Source organism: Episyrphus balteatus, chromosome 1 (assembly GCF_945859705.1).
Source record: "Episyrphus balteatus chromosome 1, idEpiBalt1.1, whole genome shotgun sequence".
Lineage (NCBI taxonomy): Eukaryota > Metazoa > Arthropoda > Insecta > Diptera > Syrphidae > Episyrphus > Episyrphus balteatus.
Genome location: NC_079134.1, coordinates 103,305,851 through 103,321,266, shown reverse-complemented (window position 1 = coordinate 103,321,266; position 15,416 = coordinate 103,305,851). Strand labels below are relative to the sequence as shown.

Genomic DNA, 15,416 nt, shown 5'->3' with positions numbered 1-15,416 from the left:
AAAAATGGATAAACATAAATTGATTGTCTCTTCTTTTTAAGTATACAATTTGCTTTTGCTAAAAGAGCTCACTTTTGAAATAATCCGACATAAACACAAAGAAAATTCTTTTTTTGTTTTTTCTTTGGAATGCCATTCTTAAAGTTGTATGTTAAATAATTTTTTTAGTCAAATTCAAATTCGGGCCCAACACCCCAGGGACTTGTTAAAGCTTGTGGCAATACAGCAAACTAGGCTGAATATGAACAAGAAACGAGAATGCAAAAAAATTTGTTCCTTCAGCCTAAATATTTAAACTTTCATTTTTAAACGTTATAATATTGACAGTTTGGATTGATCACGAAAACTGATTATTTTTGCAAAAGTTAACAACATTTTTTGAAATATTTTACTGAACTTCGGAAACAGGGGTTAAAAATTAGATTTTTCAAATTTAGACGTGATATACAATTTATTTAACAGTGACATTTAATAAAAAAAAAACAATTATTTGAGCTGAATTGAGTTAAATATTAAGCCAAGGATATGGACACTATAGAGGTGAAAAGAAAAAATTTCAGCTGCTGAAGATTTATCGTGTTCTGGGTGCAGGTTAAATTTGTATCTTTAGAGAATACATTTTTGATCAAAGGGGTTTTGTGTATTTTTGTTAATAAAGCCTATAACGCAGCTGAAGCGGAACGAACAATGTTTAAGTCTCCAAAATCGACAACGAAAGTGCTAACGAAAGTCAAAGTCAAAATAAAAAAATCCAAATTAAAAATATAAATTAAAAACCTGGAAAAACAACAGAAAATAAAAAACAACAAAAAAAAAATGAATTAAAAGTGAAAAAACTCCTTTTGGAATCTAGAAAAATGCACAGGACAGTAAAAAGTAAGTAATAAATGAGTGAACACTCTCCAAATTTTCACTTAAACTGCGAACTGAAAAACGAAAAGCAAAACGAAATTTTTCGTTTTTCAGCCTAAAAGACAAAATCATCAATTTTTGGTTATTTAAATATTTTGTACAAACCATCAGTTAGAGAAAAGTCCATTTGTCATTTAACTGCTGTTTAAACCATTGATTGTATTTATGTATGCAGTTTTTTTTTTTATATGATATTTTACTATACAGTTTTTGTATAATAGCCCAGTAATTTTAGACATTTTTTACCCCAATCTGCGGAAAAATTCCTACTTGGCTCGATTTTGGTATAGACCTTCGTTACGGCGTTGTTATGAAGATGTGAAAAATCGACATTGATATCGCGTCCGCGTTAGAAGTTATAGAGGTCAAAAGGTCACTAAAATCAGTTTCTGGCATATATCTCGCGACCTGTTGCTCGGAGGTCAATAGGGGTCTCATAAAATTATCTACAAATATTGCCTTATGCATTTTTCTGTGAAATCAACCGTTTTTGAAATAGAGCGATTTCAAGCGTAGGCATAATACATGATACGTAATAATAGGTTTGTTTTATTTAAGAGTGAATAATTTTGTTTTTGCATACTGAAAAATACATTTGTAAGCTCTTTTGTTTTTTATTAATACGTTTTTATAAGTTTCACTTTAATTGACATTCAAACTAACTTACTAACTAACTAAATAACTTACTTACTTACTAACTAACTAACTAACTTACTTATCTGCGGATTTGGGGTGCCGCTACCCTGAGACCAAACCAACAAAATTAAATGTTGTCATCCAAACTGCATAAATATATAAAGTTTCAGTTCGACACGATGGTTGGAAAAAAGTCTAAACTAACTGCTAAGATTAAATTATATAGTTAATTAGTAAGCTAGTTAGCAAGTTTAGTAAGTTAGTTTGAATGTCAATTACAAGTCAAAGTTATAAAAATGCATATAATAAAAAAAAGAGCTTACACATGTATTTTTCAGTATTCAAATACAAAATTATTCACTCTTAAATAAAACAAACCTATTATTACGTTTTATGTATTATGCCTACGCTTGAAATCGCTCTATTCCGAAAAGGGTTGATTTCACAGAAAAATGAATAAGGCAATATTTGTAGATAATTTTATGACGAACAATTTTTCTGTAGACCCCTATTGACCTCCGAGCAACAGGTCGCGAGATATATGCCAGAAACTGATTTTCGTGACCTTTTCACCTCTATAACTTTTAACGCGGACGCGATATCAATGTCGATTTTTCACATCTTCATAAGAGCGCCGTAACGAAGGTCTATACCAAAATCGAGCCCAGTAGGAATTTTTCCGCAGATGAAACCTAAAATTACTGGACTATAAGGCTTAGGAAGGCTTCTAAAAATTTTGCTCGGTCTGAGCTAACCCCTCCCGAAGTGAAATCCTAGCTACGGCTATGAGCTCGAGGTGCATACAGACGGACAGACAGACAGAATTGCGGGACCTCTTTTTTGGCATTCTCCATCATCGTAATGTAATATAAAATTGTTATCTCGAGTTCCATTTTTTTAACGAATCTTAAACTTGCCATATAGTAATTATATCGCAAGTAAAAATAAATTCAATGGCTTACTAAAGGCTTTAGCAATTAAGTAATCGTTTTGCGCTAATGCTTTTAATCAAGTGATTTGGAGTGTATGCAAACTGGCGATGGTAGTACTATAAAAAAAAAACTAAAATAGAGCAATCTCAAACTTTCATTTTACTCAGGTTGATAAGCTAAATTTAGGTGATGATGCTGTTCAGACCAGTGAGTATACAACATCAACTATTTGTGTCCATTGAAATGGAAAATATAAAGCCTGACGAGTTGATAATAATCCCTCAAGTAGATACTTTATGGGGAGATGCTAAGCAAACAAACCCACATATAGATGGAAAGCTTATTCACCCTATGCTGATAGCACACTTTGACTCTTGTGCATATTAAAGTTTAAACTCTGTATTCCATGTTTCAACTCAAATATTGTGATGATAAGTTGCTCAACGTACTACTACATGTATATGGCCACCAGGAAGCAAAGTATGTGTCATATAAAAGGACATTAATTTATTTTTGTTTGTGAGTCTAGATCTGATGGCTTTAGCTTTAGAGACACCTTAAATAAGCTTTAATAATGTAAATCATTTAATTGGAAATTATTTTTTTTTAAGTTGGATTTTATATAAACCTATTTAAGTTGAGTCAGTTTGTAATTTTCAACCACATTTTATTACCACAAACTATGTTATGAAATATGAATAACAATTTGGTGAATAGGCTAATAAGCCTCTTAGTTAAGAGAAAAAATAATGGCTGGCAGTAGTGCTTTACTATTTCCTCATTATTTAGGAAACTAATTTGTAGGGCTTGAGAACAATTCTTCGGAAAATAATTATTTAAATGCAATGTTCATGCAAAAAGAAAATTAAATAGAATGGTAATGAAACAATGAAAGAGAAAAAACAAGAAATACATAATAAGTGTGTTTTTTGGACAAAGCTATCCGTATCCGCAGTAGCATTACATATACAACTCAATATTGCCCATAAAAGAAGAATAGAATCCAGCAACGGTTAAAATTTTTGAGTATCGAATGAAATTCTAATTGTTTTTTTTTTTTTGCAAAAATGTTGGAGCCATTGATAGCTCTGTATCTCAAAGGATATGTTCATAGATTAAAGTAATCGTTTTATGTGTCTCGTTTGCCATTTTGCACTGAGAATGAACTTTTACCTATGAATAAAAAGTACAGGAATGGTGTTTGAAGAAACGAGTGCGGCATTTTTACATACAAAATAGTGTTAGTTACATATACACTAGGGTGGTGCTTAGGAAAAAAAATATATTGGGGGCTACAGTCGTCGGCAGAATTATTTTGACTAATTTTCAATTCTCGATCTGATAAGAATAATTTCTAACGGTTAAACTTAACATAGGTAAAGTTGATGGTTATTTATTAAGTATGTTATGGTGAATCTCATGGTGGTCAAAGTAAGTCACATGAATGAAATTTGGCGTTCAGGCAGCTTTTTTTGTATTAAAAGTGCTATTTTTTGAGTAAGGTTTTTGGTAAGGTAAAGTAATACATTTTGCTTTTTTAAGCATGTATCTAACTGTTGAACATGTTAAGGCTCAGATTCATAAAAAAAATTGGAAACATTTCGCAAATAAATATTGAAATTAGGGCATTTATTGTAACAAGTTAAAATTCCCGTTACCTGTTAAACAAATCAATGGAGAACTGATTTGTTTGCGTTAAATTATGTCTTAGCTAATAAGGAAACACAAGAGTACGAGGACTGAGTAGAATCAGCCATGAATCTGTACAAAACAAAAAATTACACAAGAAAAAAACACATTTTTTTTGGCGTAGTTTACTTTGAATTCCAGATATCATGGAGCTGGAAATGAAATCCCTAGAGAAGAATTCCTCATCAGAAAGCAAAGATTCCCAGGAGACTTAGGAAACACAATTTTGAGACTTATCCAGCAAGAAAAGGACTAGTTAACTTCTTGAAAGCATGTTGAAAACTATGAAATTAGCAAAAAACACGATGTTAAGCCTCCTTCTTTCTGGAACAAGATTTAATGGACCGATGAAAGTTCTTTTGCACTCCATAAATCACCAAAAGCGAATTTTGTTCGGAAGCTGTCTAGTAAACTTTTTGCCACTCAAAAAATAGCAGTTTTAATACAAAAAAAAGCTGCCTGAAAGCCAAATTTCACTCATATGACTTACTTTGACCACCATGAGATTCACCATCACATACTTAATAAATAACCATCAACTTTACCTATGTTTAGTTTAACCTTCAGAAAATACTCTTATCAGATCGAGAATTGAAAATCAGTCAAAATAATTATGCCGACGATTGTAGATTGGAAAAAAATGACCTTGTTTTTTCAAATTTTTATTCCTAACCCTTCCCCTTTCATTAAGAAGTTTTTGTTTTTCTTTCAATTTTTTTTATATCTCGTCATTTTCTTTTAGAGGAAAAAAATTACAGTTTATAGCCTCTTCAAAAAAAAAACAGCGGCGCCCACTTTACTTTTATACTTTCATACGGTATCATACGTATAATACTATCATACCTATTATACGTATGAATGATCAAACATCCGCCATTTACCCAACACATGGAAACAGAATATCGCCCCTGCTCTAGCGTCCGTTTTGACTATTGCCCTCTTTATTTAATCTGAAGAAAATGATAGAGACATAAAGCGTCAGTACGTTAACGTACGTATGCCGTAGTTCGACCCCAGTACAAACTTCTTATCAAAATAGGGCCAGAAAGGGTAAGAGATAAAAATATGAAAAAAATATGGAATTTTTAATCATTTTTTGGACTTGATTTAAGCGGCGTCGCGAAAAATTTTTTTGAATGAATCATAAATGATTCATAAAAGTGAAGAAAACATCCGGAAATGTATTAATTTATGATTTGATTTGGATCAGAAACATTGGGTAACATGACTTCGAATATGAATATTTTTTTTTTTTTTTGCTCATTTATGAATCGAAAATCCTTCATTAAAATGAATGTAAAGAGGGCTATTATATATTCCGTTTAGTGGCCAATAAATTAACCTTTTCTGAATCATATAAACTAACCGAATATGATTCATGTATATAGGGTTTCAATTATCATAATTTTAATTTTTTGTTCAAGTTTCTTTGCCTTCATGTTATATGCAAAAAAAACTTGAAAGCTTTTTGAATTTAGAAAAGTTACTGAAATCTTGCATGAACATATTTATTTCCTGAAAAACATATTTCCTAAAAAAATATTAAGTAAGTAAGAAAAACATTGAACCTTTTATACATAATAAATTTTGATGACTTAAGGCCGTGTGCGAATTGCGTTAAAATTTTGACATTTAGTTAAATTTTGACACTAGCGAGGAGATTGAATTGGTTTAAAATTTACCCAGCTGCGGAGTAGCGTAAAATTTGACACTAGTGGTTAAAATTTGACGTTTCTCAAGATAGAAAGATCAAGTTTGAAATTACGTCTCTCGAGCACCGGCGTAACGTCTCATGCCTCACGTTGTTCTATCGTTATTTTTATAAGCAATGCTCAGAAGAAATAGCTAGTTGCATTCCTCCCCTTAAACAGTTCAACCGTAGCACTCGCGCTTCCAGGAATGCTCATCAGTTTACCCTCGAGTCCAATTTCGGACGTACCGTCAAATACAGAGATTATTTCTTCAGCCGCACTACGCGAATGTGGAACGCATTACCCGCCTCTGTTTTTCCATCCCATTTCAAGACTCAGGACTTCAAAACTAATGTACCACGGTATCTCCTTTCAAACCCCTCCCTATTTTCCTAATGCTCGTACTGTGTTCATCATATTAAGGGTAGATTAATCCCTTTAGTGCGCGCTCATTATAAAAAAAAAAAAAAAATTTTTGTTATAATGCGTTGATGTTTTAAGAAATTTAAATGTATTAATACAAAGTACTTACTTAATTACTTAGGGTGACCAGGGCCATAAGGCGGCTACAATTTGCTGTGGATTCGGGCCTCAACAAGCAACTCGCCAGCCAGCTCTATCTTTAGCTCGCTGCTTCCAGTTTCGCACGCCAAGTTGATTGGTTGCGACACCTCAGTCGAGGTCTTCCTCTACTTCGCCATACCTCTGGGTTGGAGTCGAAAACTTTCCGGGTCGGAGCATTGTTGTACATGCGCTGCACTTTAATTCTCTTGGCAAGGTTAGTGTCCTTGTACACCCCGTAAAGTTCGTGGTTATATTTTCTTCTATCACCATGAATGCATACGGGACCAAAAATCGCACGAAGAACTTTTCTCTCGAAACAATCCAGGATGTTTTCATCCGCCTTCGTTAAAGTCCATGCTTTTGCACCATACAGCAGGACTGGAATGATAAGGATCTTATATAAGGACACCTTAGTTGTTCGAGAGTGGAAGTTATGGTTGTCGATGGTGACGTTTTGCCCAATGCGTCGGTGTTGAGTGTCCTTTTTTGACGACAGCATATACTTGGTTTTGCCCTCATTGACCTTTAAACTTGTCTAAAACCTTTATCGATAACAAATGTTTCGGTTAGGTTTTTTACCAACTCTGTAGGAGCAGCGTGCATTCTCCATCGTCATCCTGCACAGCCGGACGAGCTTGACAGGGATGCCAAAACTAGATATAGCTCTATACAGTTCATCTCTATAGATACTGTCATACGCGGCCTTAAAATCGATGAACAGGTGATGGGTATCGATTTGTTGTTTCTGGGTTTTTTCCAAGATCTGCCGTAATGTGAATATATTATCGATGGTGGACTTTCCTGGTCTAAAGCCACACTGATAAGGACCTATCCGATTGTTGACGAACGGCTTCAGACGTTCACATATTACGGCAGAGAGGATCTTATATGCGATGTTAAGGAGGTTGATTCCTCTGTAGTTGGCGCAGGTTAAAGGGTCTCCTTTCTTAAAGATCATGCTTTCCTCAGACCATATTCGGTAGATGAGTTGGTGCATACTCCTAACCAGGTCATCTCCTGGTGCTTTAAATAGCTCCGCAGCAAGGCCGTCAGCTCCAGCGGCTTCATTTGACTAAAGCTTGGATATGACTGCCTTAACTTCTCCCAGGTCGGGGGGACGGAAATGTTGGCCTTCATCGTCGATATTGAATGGTGCAATCTGTCTTTGGGCGGGATTGGCTTCGTCATCGACATTCTAGAGATTGCAAAAGTGATCTTTCCATATTCTCAGCATCGCTTGCGTCTCTACAACGATGTTTCCCTGTTGGTCTTTGCAGGCTTCAGTTCTAGGTTTATACCCCTGAGATGTTCGTTTTACATTCTGGCAAAACTTACGAACCTAATTCCTGTTATAGCATCCCTCTATTTCCACGATCGCTTCTTTCTCGTGTTGCCTCTTTTTTCTCCTAAGAAGCCGATGTTCCTCTGTTCTTTTTCGTTTGTAGAGCTCATTGGCAGCTCCGCTTTGTATACTGCATGTGCTTGCCGGCATTCATCATCAAACCAGGGATTCGTTATGGTGGCTTAGTGAAACCCATCACTTCAGAGGCGACAGATCTAATGGCTTTTTGGCAGTGTTGCCACAGTGTTGCTGGTTATCTATACTTGCTGCTGGCGACGTAGAACTTCCTAAGAGGTTATTCGCGACGCGATCAGAATAAGACATGGTAATCTCTTGCGATTGTAGTCGTCCGAGAGTTGAACTTCCTCACAGTATTTCCTTGTGTTGGCGATGGTCTGGAAATCCGCATCCGTACATTTGCGTACCAGGTAGTAGTCAGAGTAAATGTTAGCTCCTCGGAACGTTCGGACGTCCATAATACTGGAGAAATGTCTAGCGTCGATCGCAATATGGTCAATCTGGTTGACGGTTGATTGATCTGGAGATTTCCAACTTCCATGTCCCTTTATGATGCGGGAAACGCGTACTTCCGATGACAACATTTTGCCCCGCAGCAAAGTCGACTAGCCTGAATCCATTATGGGATGTGTTGTCGTGCAGGCTATGCTTTCCGACAGTGATCTCTTCCTAGCTTTGCACTAAAATCACCCAGGACAATTTTAAAATGGTAAGCCGTAAGCCCATTCGCCACGACAATTCTTACCGCCATGGATGGGAAATAAATACAAAGTACTTCCTCAAATTATTATTCATTTTGAAAAATTGAAAATGAATGTTTGTTTTTCATTTTTTATATATCCATTTTGTTGGCAGCTGGTGAACTAGTGTTCGAAGACTGAATTAAAAATTTCTTTTGAAATTGGAATTTATCGATAAAAATAAAAAAAAGTATGTGATATTAGGGGTATTCATGAAACCAGGGGTGGAATCGTGTAAGCTGATTTTTGATAGTTGATTGTCAAATTCAAGAAAATTCGTCTGTGTATAAGATGATAGTCAAAAGTGACTATCATATTTTTTTGACTTTTTACAAAATTAAAATAAAGTAAATGAATATGAAAAAGAAAATAGAAGAGTCGGACTTGAGGAACAAATTAAAATTTTTCGTGTTTTTAATAGACTCGTACAAAATTTTCGAATAAGATAAGATACTTTTTTGAGTATATTCAACATTTTGGATTTGCCATCTGAATTGAAAGTTTATACAATATTTTGTGGGATTCTTTTTAAGCGATCCTTTTCGAGTTTTGTTTGCTAGGTAGATATTAAAGTTATAAATTATTATTTTAAGCGTTTTAAAAAATATTAACTTACGTTTTTATTAATTGTCTTCTCAATTATTGTAGCTATGGAAGTGAAAAACTGTAACTCTTCATCGGTTATTTTGAAATTTACTGACGTTTGACATATGTCAAACCCAAGTGATACCAAGTAAACCAAAATTAAAAATGATCTCAAAACGATCACCTTACTCCAGGCAAGTAAAACTCAATGGTTACAAGGGGTCAAAACAGCGAGATAAAAATTTTTATGGGCCGCAGAACATGTTAAGCTACAATTTTTATATGTAAAACAATTTTGTAAAAAAAACAGCAAAAATGATGAAACTATTTTTTTTTTTTCATTTACCATTTTTTTTTCTCAGACCAAAGTTAGTTATTCAGGATTTTATAGGTAACTCATTCCTCTTAATGACTGAAATAACTGCTCGCTTCGATTTAATATGGCATTTTTCAAGTGCACAAAAATACCTATAAAATCGGGCATTTCAACGAATTTGGAACTTACTTCGGAGTAAAATTAGAAATCGCTTTCATCCATTTTCACACGATTTGGCATTAATTCTATGTTTATGGAACAAATCGAAAAAAATCAAGCGAACTTGTCTTTCAAGAAATATTCTGCAAGCCTTTTTCGTATTCAATTTTATAGTTAAGATTTTTTGCGTAGTATTTTTGATACGTCAAATCCTAATTTATCTTCTGATGTTTCAAAATAGCTAGGTTGCATTTGAATGCATATTTGCATTTGAATGTTGCATTCGTTCACATATTCGTTATATTAAGAATTTTCCTCGCAGTTTTGAGTTTAACTCAGATAATTTTTTTGCTACATCTAGGTAGGTATCATGAATTATAAACTCTGTAACCATTTTAGATAGCAAGACATGCTGGTTTAAAGACTTTTATCATTAAAAACTAAAAAAATTCCCAAGCCCCAGAATCGTTGGTAGGTTTACTCATAAAATTTGTTTTTTTTTTTGGTTTTGTCCCATATTTATTTGTTGATTAGATTAAAAAGGAGGTGCATGTGTGTCGAAAGCTGTGAACATAAAATCTAAATTATAATCTAAAACTCAAAATTAATAAAAATGTGGACTGGGCCGCAAGTTTGACATGCCTGCCTTACACAGATGGAAAATAGTTGACTATCAAATTTGATAGTAAAAAATATGATAGTCAAATATCATTTTAGCCTATTCTACCCCAGGTAAACGTGGTAAATGGTAAATGTGGTAAAAGCACCTGTCAAAATTTGTATGGAAAAACTTAACCAAGATCTGGTTAACTTTCCCGCACAATTTTGTGTGGCAAAGTTTACCATCTGAATCTGGTAAATGTGGAAAACATTTGATGTTTAATTTTGATAATAAAATAACCTAAAATGACTGCAAGAGGTGTGAATAATATAATTACAAAAAATAGAAAAAAATAGTTAAACACTTTTTTTCAGTTTCTAGCTCCAAATAGACTTCAAATAAATCGCCGCCAACCGCATTTACCGCATTTTGATTTTAGGGGCGTTCATGAAACGTGTTTGGTAAGATTTTCCCTTTTGCGATATGGTTATTGAGAATTTCTTACATTTTGTTGGATTTAATTTGCAAAAATATACTTTTTTATTAAAGAAAAAAACTTTGATTTTTATAACCACCAGCTTGGCGCGTCTAGAATGTTCTTTATTAAACAAACGAATAAATTGAATTGAAAGAATGCAACAGTATGATATTTTTGAAAAGAAAAAAAATACATTGAAAAGATACATTTAAAAGATACATAAAAAGGAAAGACAGGGATGTGTCATAAACTGTGTTGCCAATAGGTATTTTATTAATACTTACGAGACCCCTTCTCAACACAGATTACTCATCTTCTTCTTGGATACCAAAACCTTGGATGCATTTGCAATATGATGGTCCAAATAAGCTCTTGGTAAGGACGTCAGCGATCATTTCAGTAGTTGGTATATATTCGACTTCTATTTCACCTCGCTGGAAAACTTCTCTGATGAAATGGTGTCGAATGTCTATGTGTTTTGTTCTAGAATGGAATATCGGATTTTTCGCCTGCTTTTGAACACCCTGGCTGTCGCAATAGATGGTTGTATTTTTGGAATCTTCACACAGAAAACCAAGATCAGTTAGGAGGCCTCGAAGATAAACGGCTTCCTTTGCTGAATCAGTAAGCGCCATATATTCTGTCTCAGTACTTGATAAGGCGACAGATTTTTGTTTTCTGGACTCCCAGGTTACAGCGGCATTGGCCAGTTTGAAAACGTATCCGGTATATAACTTGCGGTCGTCGATGTTACCACCCCAATCTGAATCTACGTATCCGATTAATTGTGATGGTCCATCGGATTTTCGATATACAAGAGTATAATTTTGGGTTCCTTTAAGGTATCTAAGCACTCGCTTAGCAGCTTTCCAGTGCTCTTGACCCGGATTGGAATTGTATTGGCTGAGTACACTGACAGTGTGTGCGATATCTGGGCGTGTGGAAACAGCTAGGTACATGAGTGAGCCAATTAATGAGGAATATGGTTTATTTTCCATTTCAGAGTTTTCTTGGTCAGTCTTTGGTCCCATCTCTTTACTAAGCTTCACGTTTCCATCCAGTGGATTTGTCATACCTTTCAATTCGCTCATGCCAAAATTGATTAATACATTTTGAATGTTTTTTGATTGGTTCATAGTCACAGTATTTATTGCTGAATTCAATGCCAAGACAATAATGCAACTCAACAAGATCATTCATCTCGAAATCAGACGACATATGATTATTAAGTTCTTCATAGGCCGTTAAGTTGTTTGTTGCAATGATGAGGTCGTCCACATAGATAACCACGACCATATAAGTTTCTTCAGTCTCAAGTAGGAATATACATTTTTCGGTGTTCATCGGTTTCAGCCCAAGATCTAGAAGTTTTTGGTCGAGCTTGAAGTACCACCTTCTGCCAGATTGATTTAACCCATACAAAGCTTTCTTTAGGGAGCAAACAAGATGTTCCTCACCTGGCTTCACAAATCCCTCAGCTTGTTCCATGAATATTTCTTCTTCGATTTCACCGTTAATGCAGGCCATCTCAACATCTAGTTGAAAAAGTTGAAGATCGAACTCAGCTGCGAGTGCCATTATGATACGAATTGAGCTTTGTCTATCTACCGGTGCGAAAATTTCTTGTCAACCCCAGGCTGTTGGGAACAACCTTAAGCAACTAATCGCGCTTTGTCTCTCTCAACACTACCATCAGAATTAAATTTAGTTCTCAACACCCACCTGCAGCCAATGACCTTTTTGTTCTTCGGACGTTCAACGAGTTTCCAAGCCCCAATGTCTCGAAGGGCATTGAACTCTAACTCCATTGCAGCTCTCCATTCGATGGCGTTTGAACTATACATGAATTCTTTTACTGTTGGGTTGATCTGGATGTTAACTATATTTTCTTCTTCTGCGACTTCAGCTCCATTTTTAAGTTTTCTTTGCAGCATGCTGAATAACTTTCGCGGTCTGCCTCTCCTGCCAGTTCTTTTAATTGTTGGTCTTCCAGGCCCCCTCTTAAGAGGAGTGCCTTTATCATTACTTAAATTTTCACACTCAGCTTCTTCTTTGTGTTGATTTTTGGATTCAACAATAATTTGTTCATCGACTTTGCTGTCAATCTCGATTTCGTCAGTTTGTTTTTTGAAATTTTTGTCTTTAGTATCTGCCGGATTTGTTGTTATTTCAAAATCAAAAAATTCTTGTTGAGCAGAGATACCCAAAGGAGATGGAAAACTTCTGACGTCATACGCGTTTGCCTACAAGCTCCGTCGGATATTTTTGGCTAAGTGTGCGTGAAAAATCGGATATTTTTGGCTAAGTATGCGTGAAAAATCGGATATTTTTGCCTAAGTATGCGTAAAAACACTGTGATTATTCTGTGTGTGTTTTTCACATTTATTCACAAATACAAAAGAAATTACAACAACACGAAATAAACAAATGGGTTTTGGGGGATAAAACGTACGAAAGTTTCCCATCTCCTTTGGGTATCTCTGTTGTTGAGGCTTCACGGTTTTAATATACTTCGACTGTTCGATGAATTTGACGTCTCTGCTCACAATTATTTTTCTTGAAGCTAGATCCCAAAGACGGTAAGCCTTTGATGTTGAATAACCGACGAACATGCATTCAGTTGACTTGGGTTCAAATGTGCCTTTACCTGGTTTCTTGTTCAGTGCAAATGCCTTACAGCCAAATGTCTTAAAATGCGAAATGTCTGGCTTATGACCATACCTGACTTCAAACGGCGTCATGTTGTTAAGTGACTTTGTGGGACATCTTTTTCTTATGTACGCACAGTTGCAGTGGCTTCGCCCCAGAAGCTAGGAGGAACGTTCGATTGAAGCATCATACATCTGGCAATTTCCACCAGCGTTCTATTCATCCTCTCGGCGCAGCCGTTTTGCTGAGGTGCATACGCTACTGTATGCTCTCTTCTGATACCTGCTTGCACAATTAACTTGGTGAAATCTTGTCCACAATACTCCAGGCCGTTGTCAGTTCGTAATGTTTTTATTTTAAAGTCGCTTTGGTTTTCGATTAAATTTTTGTAATTTATAAAAGAGTCTTTAACATCGCCTTTTGCTTTCAGAAAATATACATCTACATTATCTGGATTTGTCATCAATAAATGTTGCTAAGAAAGAAGCACCGCCAATTGTTTTCGATCTCATTGGCCCACACACGTCGAAATGGACTACTCTAGTAAATTTGTTGTTTTTGTCAACGACTCTTTGGGAAGTGGTTGATGCCATTCTTGCAGTTGATTTGGTTTGTCGCTTATAGCTGATGTTGATTCTGTACAGGCTTCGAGAAAGTAAAGATCTCCTTTCCAGGATGCGATTAAACTCAGCTCGTTCTTATTACTTTTGAAAATCAAATTGTTTTCATTAAATTGGATCTTGTATCCATTCGAGACTGCTTTAGAAATAGACAAAAGATTTGTCTTTAGTTCTGGAACGTATAAGACGTTATTCAACCGTATGGTTTTTATGTTCTTTCCTATATTGACGTCTAAAAGATCTTCGCCCTTTCCAAGAACATCAGTAGTCTTGTCAACAGCAAGTCTAACACTTTGATTTTCAACTTAAGTTAGATTTATGAATTTTGTTTTGTTATTGCACATGTGGGATGTCGCCCCACTATCTATACACCAGTCAACGATAGAATTGAGACCAGCCTGAAGAGCGATGCCACAAGTATCTGAATCTGGAAAACTATTTCTGTAGGCAACAGCTGCAAATGCATCTTCAGCGTTTTTTGTTTTTGCCCCCATTCTTACTCCAACAATCTGCTGCAAGCCCTTTGCAAAAATTGCATTTATACAACTTCTCATTTGTTTGTTGTTCGTTTTTACGCTGGAAAAATTTATTTTGATTTCCAGACTTCGCATAAAAAGCATCTGCTTCTTGCTGTTGCTGTCTCGCTTGGGTATTTTTTTCTTTTCGTGCATTCAATTCTTCTAGCAGTTTAATTTTCAATGCTTCAGGTGTTGGCAAATCATCCTTTGCCTCTGTTGCACATCTGAAGTTTTCGTAAGTCTCTAGTATGCTATAAAGCAATAAAATTTTCAGCAAATCTTCAGCTATACCAATGTCCATTTCTGCTAGCTTGTCTATAGTGCCGAAAAAATTGTTTAAATGGTCCATCATGCTCTCACCATCTCGCATTTTTGTGAAAAGCAATTGCTTGAGCAAAGTGGCTTTTCGAGCAGGACCTTTTTACAGTCTGCAAAGTCCTTTTCCTCAGAATCATCACTTACAGAATTATTAAGCGACTTAGCTTTTTGGAAGATTTCACGGTAAACTTCTTTTTTCACTTTTTTTAAGGGGGGAAATCCCTCTGGACAACAGCTTTTTCAATAATTTTGTTTGGAAAACCGAAAGAATTTATTGAAATTTGGAAAAGTGTATGATATTATTGACATTATTAAGTATTGATACAATTTTTTTTTAAGTATAAAAGAAACAAAATGGCGGCTTTTCAGCTCGTTAAAGTTGACGCCTCGAGTTTGTGCCGTGCAATTCCCTGGTCCAGAAAATTATTTATAATCAAAAAAGTAGTTTTTTTCCAATTAAATATATTTATACGCATTGCATGAATCTAAATTTACTAAAAACAAGTGTAAAATAAAAATTAGAGACCAAAAAAACGAAAAAACACAATGTTTCTTTATAAACAAATTGTTAAAAAAAATATTTATTGTAAAAATTTTGTTGAACTTTAGGTTCATGCAATGGCCAGTTAGTGAACGAGTAATTTGCAC

At 35.0% G+C, this 15,416-nt stretch overlaps 1 protein-coding gene across 2 annotated transcripts in view; it reads left to right on the top strand.

The window, feature by feature from the left end:
- Positions 1-15,416, top strand: part of LOC129906317 (membrane-associated guanylate kinase, WW and PDZ domain-containing protein 1) — a 69,108-nt gene that overhangs the window by 45,574 nt on the left and 8,118 nt on the right. Inside the window, exon 1 of one of the 2 annotated variants that reach the window (XM_055982030.1) lies at positions 13,769-13,855. The exons of the other annotated variant lie outside the window; for it this stretch is intronic. Within the exon in view, the coding sequence (XP_055838005.1) occupies positions 13,843-13,855 (13 nt within the window). The 5' untranslated portion in view covers positions 13,769-13,842. Of the gene's footprint in view, positions 1-13,768; positions 13,856-15,416 lie in introns of those variants that run through there. 2 annotated transcript variants of the gene reach the window in all.